The 12,807-nt window shown below is 51.2% G+C and overlaps 1 protein-coding gene across 1 annotated transcript in view; it reads right to left on the bottom strand.

Annotated features, from left to right (window-relative positions):
* Ctcfl (CCCTC-binding factor like) overlaps positions 1 to 11,764 on the bottom strand; it is a 29,675-nt gene extending 17,911 nt beyond the window's left edge. The window contains exons 1-3 of the mRNA XM_071607440.1: positions 11,704 to 11,764; positions 4,366 to 4,919; positions 3,729 to 3,954 (exon numbers count right to left, since the gene is read on the bottom strand). Coding sequence (XP_071463541.1) covers positions 3,729 to 3,954; positions 4,366 to 4,908 — 769 coding nt within the window. The 5' untranslated portion in view covers positions 4,909 to 4,919; positions 11,704 to 11,764. The remainder of the gene's footprint in view (positions 1 to 3,728; positions 3,955 to 4,365; positions 4,920 to 11,703) is intronic.
* Positions 11,765 to 12,807: the final 1,043 nt, after the last annotated feature.

Here is a 12,807-nt window from a genome sequence, read left to right as displayed (position 1 = left end):
TAGCTGAAACTAGAAACAGCTCATGATAGCTGGAGACCTCGACACCACCCTTTAAACTACAGACGATGCAGATCAGCAAGGAAACGGAAGACTTCAGCAGCGCCATAGCCAAGCAGGCATGACCGACAGCTACGCAACACTGCACAGCAGCAGCTCTGCATCTCCCAGGAGCACCCCAGGCAGCTCTGGGCAGAGCAAACGGCAGGCCGCAATACAAGGCTGGATGAACTCTTTAAAAGGCAGAAATCTTAACAGAGTATGCCCTCAGACCATAAGGGAATAGAATTCAAAACCCATGCTAAGGGGAATTCATGAATATGTGGAAGTTCAGCAACACGCTCCTAAGGCCAATGGGTCAAAGAAGAAATCACAGGAAGATCAAAAAATACTCTACATTAAACAAAAGGGAAATGGAAGAGACCAAGGCTCACAAGATGGACCTAAAGCAGGGCTCAGAGGGAGAATTTCAGTGGTGAACACTGACACTGTAAAAAAGAAAATTTTAAAATCAGTAACCTAACTTTATACCTTGAAAAACAAGAAAAAGAAGATAAATCTAAGCCCAAAGCTAGTAGAAAGAAATAATAAAGAGAGTGGTGAAACATTAAACAGAAAACAGAGAAAACCAACTGAAATTAAAGGTGGTTTTTTTTAAATCACCCTGACAAACCATTACCTAGACTCTGAACCAAGGAGGGGGGGAAACACTCAAATTAAAGTCAGAAGGAAGGTGGGGCCATTACTAGCAATCTGCAGAAGTACACAGGAGCATGAGAACACTGTGGACAAATGGGATAGCCCAGACGAAGTGGAAACTTCTGAGGAGCACACAAATGACCAGAACTGACCAAGGAGAAACAGAAAATCTGCACAGACATACAGCAGTAAAGCGATGGGTCCAGCCAGGCTCAGTGGGCACACCCCCATCCCAGCGATTCCAGAGCCTGGGGCAGGAGGATTACAAGTTCAAAGCCAGCTCTGGCAACTCAGCCAAACCTTTCTCAAAATAAAACATTTTTACAAAGGGCCGGGGAGGCATGTAGTTCAGTGGTAGAGCACCCCTGGGTTCAATCCCCAGCACTGCCAAAAAAGAAACACAGGAAAGAGGGAGAAAGAGAGAGAAGAGAGAGACAGAGATACTGACTTGGTCACAAGCTTCCCACAAAGACCATCCCAGGACAAGACCAGTGCGCTGATTAACTCTAGCGACTATCTGAACATGGACCCCACCCAGCCTCAAACTTCTCTCCCCAACTATCCCCAGAGGCCAGCATCACTCTGATGGGAAAGCAGACAAAGGCATCCCAAGAAACCCACAAAGCAAGCCCCCTTCTAACTAAACGTCCAATACAACACTAGCACATCGCGTCAGCAATGGCGAGGATGGGGCGCCAGGCCAGGTGGGACCTGCCCAGGAACAGAGGGCTGTTCAAGGTACAGATCACTCAGTACAGCACCCACGTTACAGGATGAAGGAGACAACTGCACACGGGCATCTCAGCAGTCTCACAGAACCCAATGCCCTTCTCTTGACAAAGTACTCAAGGGGCTTGAAATAGAAGGTGTGTGGGTTGAACTGTAACTGCCCCCTGCCCCCAAATAGGTGCGTGTGAGCTTGTCCTTATTTGCAAATTGTATCTTTGCAAATGGAGTCAGGTTAAGATGAGATCCTATTGGATGAAGGCAGGTCCTGATCCGATATGACTGGTGTCCTTCCAAGAAGAGGAAAGGAGACAGGAGGATCCTGGACAACTCCAGGGACAGTGGGGGCAGAGATGGGCATGTGGCACTGACAAGCCAAGGACAGCCATGGCTGCTGGCAGCCCTAGAGGCTGAGAGGCCTGGAACGTATGGTTCCACAGAGTCTTCCTGGGGAGCACGGTTTCCCAAAAACTAGATTTCAGACTCCTAGCCCAGCACTGTGGAAGATGACATTTCTGTTGCTTTGAGCCACCTAGTTTGTGGTGTTTGGCTACAGCAGCCCTGGAAAACTAACATGGGAAGGAGCCCACTGAGAAATGAGCAATCCATCCCCGAAGACACACCACGGGCAACAAGGGTGTGAGAAGCACTCGTCATCTGTCATTAGAGAAATGTCAATCACCCACAAGATGGCCGTAACTTAAAAGCCACATGGGAAGTAAGTGTTAGAGGGGCCGAGGAGAGGCTAGAGCCCCACCACCCTGCTGAGGATGTAGATGGCTGCAGCTGCTGTGGAAGTGTGGAAGGGCCGCAAGAAGCCAAGCACAGGGCATCTGCATGACCCAGCACCTCCACTCCTAAGTGTGCACCTCCAAATTGAAAACAGGTGTTCAAACCAAACCTTGGGTGTGAACGGTCACAGCAGCACCATTTGTACTAGTGAAAAGGTAGAAACAACCCATGTCCAGCAAAGGAGGACTGGAAGAACACAATGCGATGTGTTCGGCAACAGAACACTGTTTAGTCATTAAAAGCTCACCAATGTAGGTGAGTTTCAACAACAGGATGCTAGGTGAAAGCGTACAGACCAGAAGGCCACGTGTGACGAGAGAGTGACCCCACTTGCATGAAATGTCCACACCCAGGCCAATCCAGGAGGACAAAAAGTGGCCTGGGGGTTGCCAGGGGCCGAGGGCAGGAAGTGACTGGTGGACAGAGGTTTCTTTTGGGAGAGACAAAACCAGACAGCAGGGAAGGTTGCACAAAACTGTGAATATGTAAAACCCTGAAACGACCTAGAACTGGGGATTTCAGCAGGCCATCTCCTGAGCACATGCCTGAGAAAGGGCCACGAAGCTACAGGCTGCAGAATTGACCTCCTGCACAAGCCCAAGGCAAGAAACCTCATGGAACAGCCTCGGCCACATGTGAGAGCCACCATTGGTGGCAGTGTGCCTAGACAGTCCTCTTCTTAACTGAATCATCTCCCACTGGGCTACCTGTTGTCAGGAAGAGAACAATGCTGAGTGATGCCAGGTAGGACCCTGAAAATCTGAGCTGGTATGATGAGGCACTGGCGGGGGGGGGGGAGTCTTGACATAAATGAGCAGCATTTTTTTTTTGTTTGCTTAAGAAAGAAGTCAAACAAATTATTTTGAGGGTCCAATTCACCCTGGGGGGCCACTGAAATACAATGGTTTAATATGGCTTTTATAGAATTTGAAAGTCCCTCTTGAGGGCTGGCCCCATCTGCCTCTTGGGGCCCACCCAGCACCTCTCCAACATAGAGCAGTCCACACCCACATGCGATGTATACATGCTGGACAGACGGGCAGCACAGAGCACTTTCTGCTGCTTAGGCCCGTGGTCCCCACCGCTGTGGCTTCTTAGTCCCTCCCCCTGGCCTCACAGTCTCCTGAAGGAGTCTGCTCAGCTCCAGGGCCTGTCGTTCTTGCTCCTCCTCAATCGGGGAAGGGCTCACTCCCCTGTCCTGGTCTTACTTGGCCCCCTTCTCAGACTCCACTGGGGCTGCAAACTACACAGCAGCGTCCGGAGCTCAGTCTCCTATTTATGGGGACAATACTTTGCAGAACATTTTTACTGTGCTTTTAAAACTTGTGTGCAAAATGCAAAACACTTCTGAATTTGATTCACAATACAGAGCATTAGTTTAAAATTCTCCCCATTTCTTGACGTTTTGAAAGCAACTAAAAGTCAGCCACTTAAAACTTCAGTTACCACTGCCTTCCCACAAAGAAAAAGCAGCCCGGTTTTTGTAGTCTCTTATGCAAGATGGACAGGCCTACCCTTTGTTTTTCTTTGATTTTTTATAGAGCTGGCTTTTTCGACATCTGCTTGACCAGATGCAGGTTTATCTTGCTGTTCTTCCACGTTTAAATTGGAAATTGTCAGAACAATTTCATCTTTTCCTTCGTCTCCTGGCCTTGCTTCCACAAGAAAGAATTGCTCTTCTGTGCTTTCAGTTGATCGGTTTTCCACCACCAGCTGCTCCTCTTCCTCACCTTTTTCAAGCTGATCAACAAAAAAGGAGCATTCAAACAAAGGCAACACTATTGATTACAGTCCAACTAAAATCTCTGCCTTGGACAAACCATAGAATATATGAAGAAAAGCAAAAATAAAAGATTATGTAGTGCAACCAAAATGCTTCAGCTGCAATAATTTATCGCTACGGTTTTTACGATGAAACAACTTTTTTTTTTTAAACACGATGCACCTATAGTATTTGAGTTAGCATAACTTTAAAAACCCTAATAAAAAAAGAAACAAAGGTCTCCCACGATTTTCCTGGGAATTATTTTTTACTGTGTTTAATCTTAAACTGCAAATTAGCTTGTCCGTTGGTAATATTGCACAAAGCCGAGTTTTACGATACGGTTTTATTTTCTTCTTCTGTGCACAGGGTCGGTTTAACAATTGTACCTTGGTCAATCCTGTGCTTTGGGCCCCGCTGGCCGCTAACTGGCGCTCTTCGCCGGTTGCGGACACGTTCTCCTCCAGCAGGTGGAACTGCATCACCTCCACCCCTTGCAGCGGGAACAGCTCTTCCTGGACGCTGATGGCCAGGCACTGCTGCGCACTCTGTTGGGGCTCTTCGCGGAGCCACAGCAGCGACGGCAGCCCGCTGTCGGCCTGCACCACCACCTGCACCTCCTCTGCCGGCTGTGCACTCAGCCAGCCCAGCTCCCGCATCTCCACGTCTTCAGAAGCCAAGTGCACGGTCTGCAGTGTCAGGATGTGCTTCTCGCTCGGGGCGGGCACCAGCGACAGCTCTCCCTCCAGGTGCTTGGCTTGCAGGGGCCTGCAGCTCCCCTCGGCCTGCAGCTCGCTGGCGCCCTGCGGGCTCCCAGATCTGCGCACCGTTTCTTCCTGCGTACCCTGCTCTGGGACTTGGGCCGGCAGCACATCAGGCTCTTTGATTTTGGTAAACTGCGTGGAAGGGCCCGAGACCTCGGTGGCGGCCATGGTGCCGCTGCCTGATTGGGAAAGAAGCCAGCGGTCTGGAAGGGCACAAAGGGCTGGGCCTAGGGGCTTCAGGGGTGATGCTGCTCTGGCCCAAGAGGGTCAGACCACAGTGACCCTGCGTGGCTCCAGAGGGCTGCATGGGAGGGACCTTGGCCGCAGCAATGTTCTAGAACGCAGGGGGGCCGCACGGGCTGGGTGGGGGCCGTGCGTTCTGCCCAGTGAGGCCTAGGTGGGATACATGCCCGCTCCACCCCGCAGGCCTCCACGTGCACCGCGCTGGCCCAACCCCTCAGGAGCAGGGAGCCTGCGGCCTGGTGACTCCTGACCCATCCCACAGGCCAGGTCTCGAGCGCCAGGGGCCCCCCTCCTCGCTTCCCTGGCACCCTCCGCCCGTGCCCTTCCCACCCTAAGGTACAGTCTGTGCTGCTAGAGGCTGCCTCGTGCTGCCCCTGGCCTCCCTCACCGCGGGAGGCGTGGCCTGGGGCCAGCCCGCCTGTCCAGGCCTCGTGCACCGCGTGCTGCAGCCGCTGCCGCCGCCGCCTTGAGGGTGAGCCCAGTGCGCAGGCGCCAGCGTCAAAGGGGCTATGAGAGGGGGCGGAGTCAGGGGCATGGGGAGCTGGGGGGATGGAGCAAGGGGGGCGACCAGGGTAGGGGCAGGTAGGACCGGGTGGGATGGAGAGTAGGGATGGAGGGAGGAGCTGGAGAGAGGTGAGAGATGGAGAAGAGGGAGGCGGAGGAGAGCCCTAAAGGGGGCGCCGAGAGTGCTGGGGGGAGTGGATGATGGACTTGGTGGGGGCCCTGAAGGGGGCGCCAAGAGCCACGGGGGTGAGGAAGGGGGCCGAGTGGAGGAGGGCGGACCTTAAGAGTTCGTGAAACAGAAACAGGGTAGTGCAGCTGGACAGGGCAGGAGTGGCGGGAGGAGAGCCCTGGAGGAGGCTTCCTGAGCGGAGCTGGACAGGGTGTAGGAATGTGCGGGAAAGCGCCCAGGGGCGAGCAGGAGAGCCCCGCTTTGCCAGCATCGGAGGAGGGACAGGGAAGTCCGTGAGAAGTTGGGGGTGGGGAGGGAGGACCCCTAGAGGACGCGCAGACAGGTGTCGCAGAGGGAGGCGTAGGTGTGCAGAGGTGAGGGGTCAGGGAGAGGAAGGGGAAAGGGAACCCTGGGTGGCACAGATATGGAGGCCAGCGGGACAGAGACAGGGCAGTGGAGAGGTGGGGAGCTGGGAACCAAGGGAGCAAGACGACTGGGGCATGCATAGCTCTAGGTCTTTCTGGCTCTTTTGATCTCATGCAATTCCAGAACTGTCTCATTCAAGCACGTGGGAGGTCCAGGGGGAAACGGAAGTGTGAGGAGACAGGAGTGCTGGGGACGAGTTGAGAATCAAAATGGCACCGAACTGTGCACTTCAAATGGTGCGCCTCAGGGTTGGGGGCGGCTCTGCGTGGAGCTCTTGCCTTGCATGCCCGAGGTTCTGGTTTTGTCCTGCAGCACCTCAAAAACAAGACAATAAAAACCCAGAAACAACAACAGAGTGCACTTTGTGTGTTATTCACCTTAATAATTAATTTTTTAATGGAAATTAATCATTTTGATGATCTCGGGGGGGGGGGGGAAGAAGGGGGGGGTGCGGGTGATCATCCTTAAACTAGACACAAAATAAATGCAAGTTTGGAACCAGGGGGTCAATACAGTAGTCTTTAAGTGGGGCTTTTGCATGCACACCTGTAATTCCAAACACACCTGCAACCCCAGCAGTCCCAGCCACTCCTGAGGCTGAGAAGGAGGGTCTCCAGTTCTAGGCCAGCCTGAGCCACTTAGCAGACCCATCTCAAGGTAAAAAATAAGAAAGAGATGGGTAAAGCGTGGTCAGGGGGGTTGCAGTTCCTTTATTTTAGGTAGTTCATAACATTTCAAATTCAAAACATTTTAAAATTATAAAGGAATTTTCTTCTTTGCTGATTGTGAATGTATTTGTATGGGGGGGGGGAGAAAAACAACTCAAAGGAGAAAAGAGTTGGGGGAAGAGGCTTCCAAACTTCCCTGAGCAATGAGAAATGGCTTTGAGGAGGAAGTAAGTGGCTTTGTTTGGCCTTCCATTGTTTAAGCAGCTCTTCCAACAACCAGGGAAGGGTTCTCCTCCCACCACAGCCAGAAAATGTTCTATATCCATACAAGTGCTTTTGCATATCCTAGCCCATCCTCTACCCTTGTTGTTGCTCTCTTATTTGTGCAGAATATGTACGCAAATATTTTCTTCATTTTCAGTAGTATAAAGGATAGAACTAAATTCGGTTTTAAAAGAAACTCATGTACCAGCAGTAATGCTTCTGCGGGTGATTCGTGGATCACTAGTCTCGCCACCGTGTCTGGGGATTCTATTACAGTCTATGTACCACATGGAGAAGATAAATATTTGAAGGTCACCCGGAAAATGGTGTGTTATAATAACTTCTTCTAAATCATTTAAATGAGCTTTTCTGCTTGAGCAGTCACCACCTATTTCATGCCTTTTTTTGGGTAACTTCGCATTGTTGCTGTAATACTCATGCAGCTAGAAAGCCTTTGCAGTGTTTATATTATAGATTTGTGTTTTGAAATTTCAAAAACTGATTAAAAGTTTATTTTTTTTTAAAGGAGATAGAAGAACTCAGTGGTTGAGCACTTTGCCTCACATGCTGAGGCCGTGGGTTAAATTCCCAGTACTAAAATAGAAGGGCGTGAGGCCAGGAGGAGGAACATGGAAGGGGAAACTGAGTCAGATTCAGAAGGGAAAAGTGTGGGGTGAAGCGGGGGAGACAGCTGGACAGGGGTGGAGAAGCCAGAGAAAGACCTGGAAGGAGGCGGGGGCCGGGAGACACACGGGCACTGCTCTGCACTTGGACTCCCCCCGGCCTCCCCATCTTCCTGGACAAGGTTGTTTGGGGGTGAGGCATCTCAACAAAGAGATGGTAGGTTTCCTGCTAACAGGCCGGAGATGCTCAGGATGAGGTAGGATTCTGTTGTACCCTGAGTGCACAGTGGTGTCTACCAGCCGAGCTCTGGTCTCTGCCCTGTGGTGCCTGCGTCTTGTCCATGTAGTTGAGGGGAAACAGGGAAGACCTACGCCCGTGCCCCTCCACCTGGTTTGGTCCCTCCTTGGCCTACCCCCTCGTTCCTTCAGATCACTTCTCCCGCCGAGTGCCATCCCTGCTCCATCCTGACCCATCTCCTGATCGTCCTCGGTGATTTCAGTGGAGGTGCGTGAAGGATAAGGATAAAACTGAAACAAAACACGGGGGGCCACGATGGATGTAGCAGTGGCTGTCACAGTCCTGAAAGGGCTCAGTTTGCTCACGGCTCCAAAGTGAGCATCACGGGGCTTGCCACTCCATGGTTTCTGACCCTAAACGTGAGCCTAGACTCTTTCTGGGGCACTGGGTAAGCACTTAAGTCTTTAAGGTTCCCAGATGAGTAAGGAGTAGGATAATGAAAGGCAGGGGAAGCAGGGCCTTCGGAAACCTGCAGGAGCTCGCCAGAACAGCCCGCGGGGGTTAGGACTCTCGCTTGGGAGGCAGGAGCTGGAGGCCGGAGCTCCCGCCTCTTCCACGTGTAATCTCTTCATGTTTCTTCTCTACTGCCCCGGGGGGAATAATGCATAAAATATTTTATTTAATATCCGCATATTGTGTATTTACACTTTAACATGTAACTATAATAGAGTTGAGAGGCGTAAAATGTATTTACACATGAGTACAGAGTTATACGAGTTTCCCGTCTGTGCAGTGTGGTGGGGGGGATGGGAAAGCTCTGTCCTGGCAGGGACCTTCCTCCTCGTGCTGACAGTATCTAGAGGGCCTGGACGCTTCCTGGGACAGCGTCCTCCCCAGCTATCTGTGGGGCAGCTGAGTGTTGGAGCCCAGTGGTCACTCTCTGTGCCTCTCTGGCATGTGTGCAGGGTACCTCTGGCTTTGTCCCCAAGGAAGTGTCCCAGGGGATTTGCTCTCGTTGCCCTATGTGGCATTTACCCAGACAATTCAGTGATGTCACCGTCCTCTTAGTTTTGAGGATCCTTTTGTGTCCCCTCACAGTAGCTCACTCCTGCAATTCATACTCATGATCACTCTGAGGTCTACACTGTGGGCCATTGGGGTGCTCAGAAGGCTCTTCTGAAATGCAGGCCAGCACCCGAGACTCCCAGCCTGAATGCTGTGTGTGATTTCCCAAGATGGAATATGGCAGAGATTAGGGTGAGAGAAGGTGACCCCTAGCAGGCCAGGAGGCTCTCCCTACCCAGCTTCCCCCGTGCCGCCTCGGCTGTGGGCCACCCTCACCTTCAGTTCTAAACAGAAAGAGCTGGAGAGTTGATTGCTTCATTATTGGGCAATGGGATTAGAGATTCGATGCCAGGCTTTTCTTCTGCATGGCTGGTTGTTTCTGTGTTTATTTATCATTACTCTGAAGATGAACCAGCAATTGGTCTAACACCGCTGTTGAATCCATCCTCACGAGCTAAGCCTGGCTTATCCAAGGGTTGTGAAGATAATTTGCAAACAGCTTAGCTTGATTTTGCCCAGGATGATCCTGGGGTCACCCTCATTTCAAGCGCTAGGTTGCTATGCGGGCATCTGTTTCGGAAGGTGTTGAGCAGCCTGTTGAGAAAACATTGTTTTGACACCAATCATTCTACTTTGAACTTTGGTGTGAACACAGAGAAGGTACTCTGATTTAATGGTGGTTCAGCGTTACTCTTGAATTTGGCCACAGGCTGAGGAGTTTGAGGACAAATGAGATACTAAATGGGATTCTTAAAACTGGGAAGTCAGTGGCTGAAGAGGCAGAGCCCAGGGTGGGGGGCTGACCACTAAGTAAGCCCAGTGGGGTTTGAAATTCTCCAGTACCTAATTATTATAGCCTCCACTCTGTCTTGCTTCCATATGGAGAAGCAGGTGGTAAATAGACAAATAAGAGCTTTGTTACATTTAGTCTATTTAAATGGAGTCTGAAAACTAGCATCTCAAGGAAAGATCTGGAAAGATGTTCTCTAAGCCATGAGTGACAGTTAGTTAATTTGGGTGGTGGGTACTAAAGGGTTGATGTGCAGAGCTACTTTTTCTGCTTCACTTAACTTTTTTAAATTGTACACAGAAATTATGTACCCCCCCAATAAAAAAAAGTTCTCAAAATGGGAGGATTATCCTGGATTACCCAGGGGGTGCCCAGTGCCATAGAAGGACCTTATAAGAGGGAGACGGGAGGGTCCGAGGTCCACATCAGAAGGGAAGGTGACCAGAGAAGCAGGGAGAGAGATGGTAATGTGCTACTAATAGTATATAGTATCTCCTGATTCCATCCTGTAATAAAACAACAGAGTAAGTCCCCAACCTGGAGGTGAAACTATCTTCCTGGTTTATCTCGCTCGTTAAAAGTACCCCTGAACTTTAACTGATTCATGTTCCGAATCATACTGTCTGCAGAGTAGAAACTCAGAACCATCACTTGGCAAAAAGGAGGCAAGGAAGAGCCGGCTGGGGTGGCGGGAATCGTGTGGGCAGATAAGCAGACGGAGGACGGCCCTTGGCTTCGGTGCTGTGGGACACTTGCCGGAGAATTTGCCTCTTGTGCACAAATGGTTTCTTGTCATCCTCGGGCTGTCCCAGGGTGCAGCTCTTGGGAGGGGGCGACCAGATTTTTTGAAAGGAAGGAGTGAAGAAAAGATAGGAGGTCAATAGCACCCGGGAAGCCAGGTCCAGCTGGGCGGGGGCTGGAGAGGCCACTGGACCCATGTTCCTGGAGGGCGGCTGTGAGCCAGCCTCTCAGAGAGAAGACGCTGGTGGTGCAGCTGGGCGGGGGGGTGGAGGGGGTGCTCTGTGCTGTGCCAGGCAGCAGAACAGTCCTGAGTCACCTTGATAAGCTCCTGGTGCATAGGAGGGGACACAAGAGGGCCGCTTGCTACTCTCCTTTGAGAGAACAGCTCGTCTTGTTTGGCTTTTACTTTGCTTTTTGTGTGTTTGTTCTTGAAGGAGAGGGACATGGAAGGAGAGGGCAGGGAGGACAGGGGAAGAGAGTCCCCAAACGCTCCTGCCCACCCATTGGTGCCAGAATGATGCCCCTCACCAAGGACGAACTGTGTGCATCTTTAAGCTCCCTGCGGGCGAGGGATGGTGTGTGTGTGTGTGTGTGTGTGTGCGCGTGCATGTGGGTACCAGCCTCACAGAGGGGCTGGGCTCTGCATCTGTGTGAGTCACCACAGGGCAGGACCACATCACGGGAGGGGGAAATGATGCACCCGTGGAATTAATCAGAACTGGGAGCTTGGATGGTGCCTACTATGAGGATTTTGCTTTTATTATTTTGTTTTGAAAATAGTTATAGATTGACAGAATATTGCAAATTTTAAAAGTGTGCAGGGCGCTCCCATGGGACCTTGACCAAGTTTCCCCAATGACATGTCTTATACCACAGCAAGGGCACATCTTACGGTACAACATCAAAACCAGGAAGCTGACATCAGTACAAGGCATAGGGTTTGTTTAGGTGGTCCCCAGGTCTGCCCATAATCGTGTGTGTAACGGGGAGCATGATTCTCTCACAGAACCAACGCTCCAGGGTAGAGCAGTTGACCACAAGACTCCCTCATGCTGCCCTTGGTAGTGACCTCGGCCCTCCTCCACAGCCTCATCTGCCTGACACAAGAAATCAAATTCCTCGGGAACTGGAGATTCCCGAGGGAGGTTCCTCCTATCTTATCTTGACATTTCAGGTCTGGGCTGGTGGACCCTAACCCGGCACTGATAAACAGCACTGATTTTAATCCTTACCGCCTCCTGCTCCAAAGTCCTCTCATTCCACAGAGTCAGCAGGGTCCAGGACCTGGCACCTGGCAAGTGTGGGGCAGAGTACCAGAGCAGAGTTCTGAGCCTGGCCCCTGAGCCCAGGACATCCACAGAGGGACAGGGCAGTGGCCAGGTGGTGCAGCACCTCCTGTCAGCGTCCCCTCCCTCCATAGCCCCCATGCCAGTCGGGGTGGCAGCTGTAATTGCTGGGATGGGGTGTTGCAGGGTGCCTGCATTATGGGTGACCGAGGACAAGGGTTTCGAAGTGATTTGCACATAGGAAGCTGGCCAGCCATTGGCTCTGGCGGCTGGAGAGGGATGCGTGTCTTCTCCCCAGGGAGCAGTTGCTCTTTGGTCCAGCAACTGCAACCCCGATGGGGACACATCCCAGTTTTCTGGAGAAGCCAGACCTGGGTGTGTAAGTGATCCCCTTGAGTTTTAAACAGTGGCAACCAATTAAAACAAATGTCAAGTTCTCTTGTCAACCAAACAAGAAGGGTGCATAAACCCAATGTGGTGCAAGCCAGCCGGTAACCTCTGCTTGGGGTATTTCTCCACTGGTCTTCATTTTTGTATTTAAGTTTTGTCATAGAACAAGAAAACACAGAGGAAATTGGCTAGCAGCACTTCATTTACTTATTAAGTAATGGCTTTTCCCAAGTGAGAACTCTGGAAATGATAGCGATTGACATTTGTGTGTGTTCTTACTGCTGGGACCTGGTCACCAGGAACAGCCTCCCCCTCCTCCCTCCGCTGAGTGAAAAGGATGTCACGGAAGCCAGAACACTTTCCCCATCAGGGTCCCTCAGTGGATTTGCTTGGTCTTCATTGTTTCTAAACAGACTGGGCTGATGAAAAAAGAAACTAATCTTTGGTTGGTTGACCTTGAAAATTTGATGTATAAGGAGGCTGAGATGTTGGCTCATTTTTTTTTTCTCTTGGTGTCCTTTCATGCCAGATCACAGTGCACGTGTGCCCACAGTTTCAGGAGTCTTCTTCCTCCTCCCTGTCCCTCCCCTCTGCTCCCTGCTCTGCAGCCTTCACAGCCCCCATCCTTCACAGATGCCAACGGCAGGCTCACTCCTGGTG

Source organism: Marmota flaviventris, chromosome 2 (genome assembly GCF_047511675.1).
Source record: "Marmota flaviventris isolate mMarFla1 chromosome 2, mMarFla1.hap1, whole genome shotgun sequence".
NCBI classification, from domain to species: domain Eukaryota; kingdom Metazoa; phylum Chordata; class Mammalia; order Rodentia; family Sciuridae; genus Marmota; species Marmota flaviventris.
Note: the sequence above shows the minus strand (reverse complement) of the source record. Positions and strands in the feature narration are given on the sequence as shown.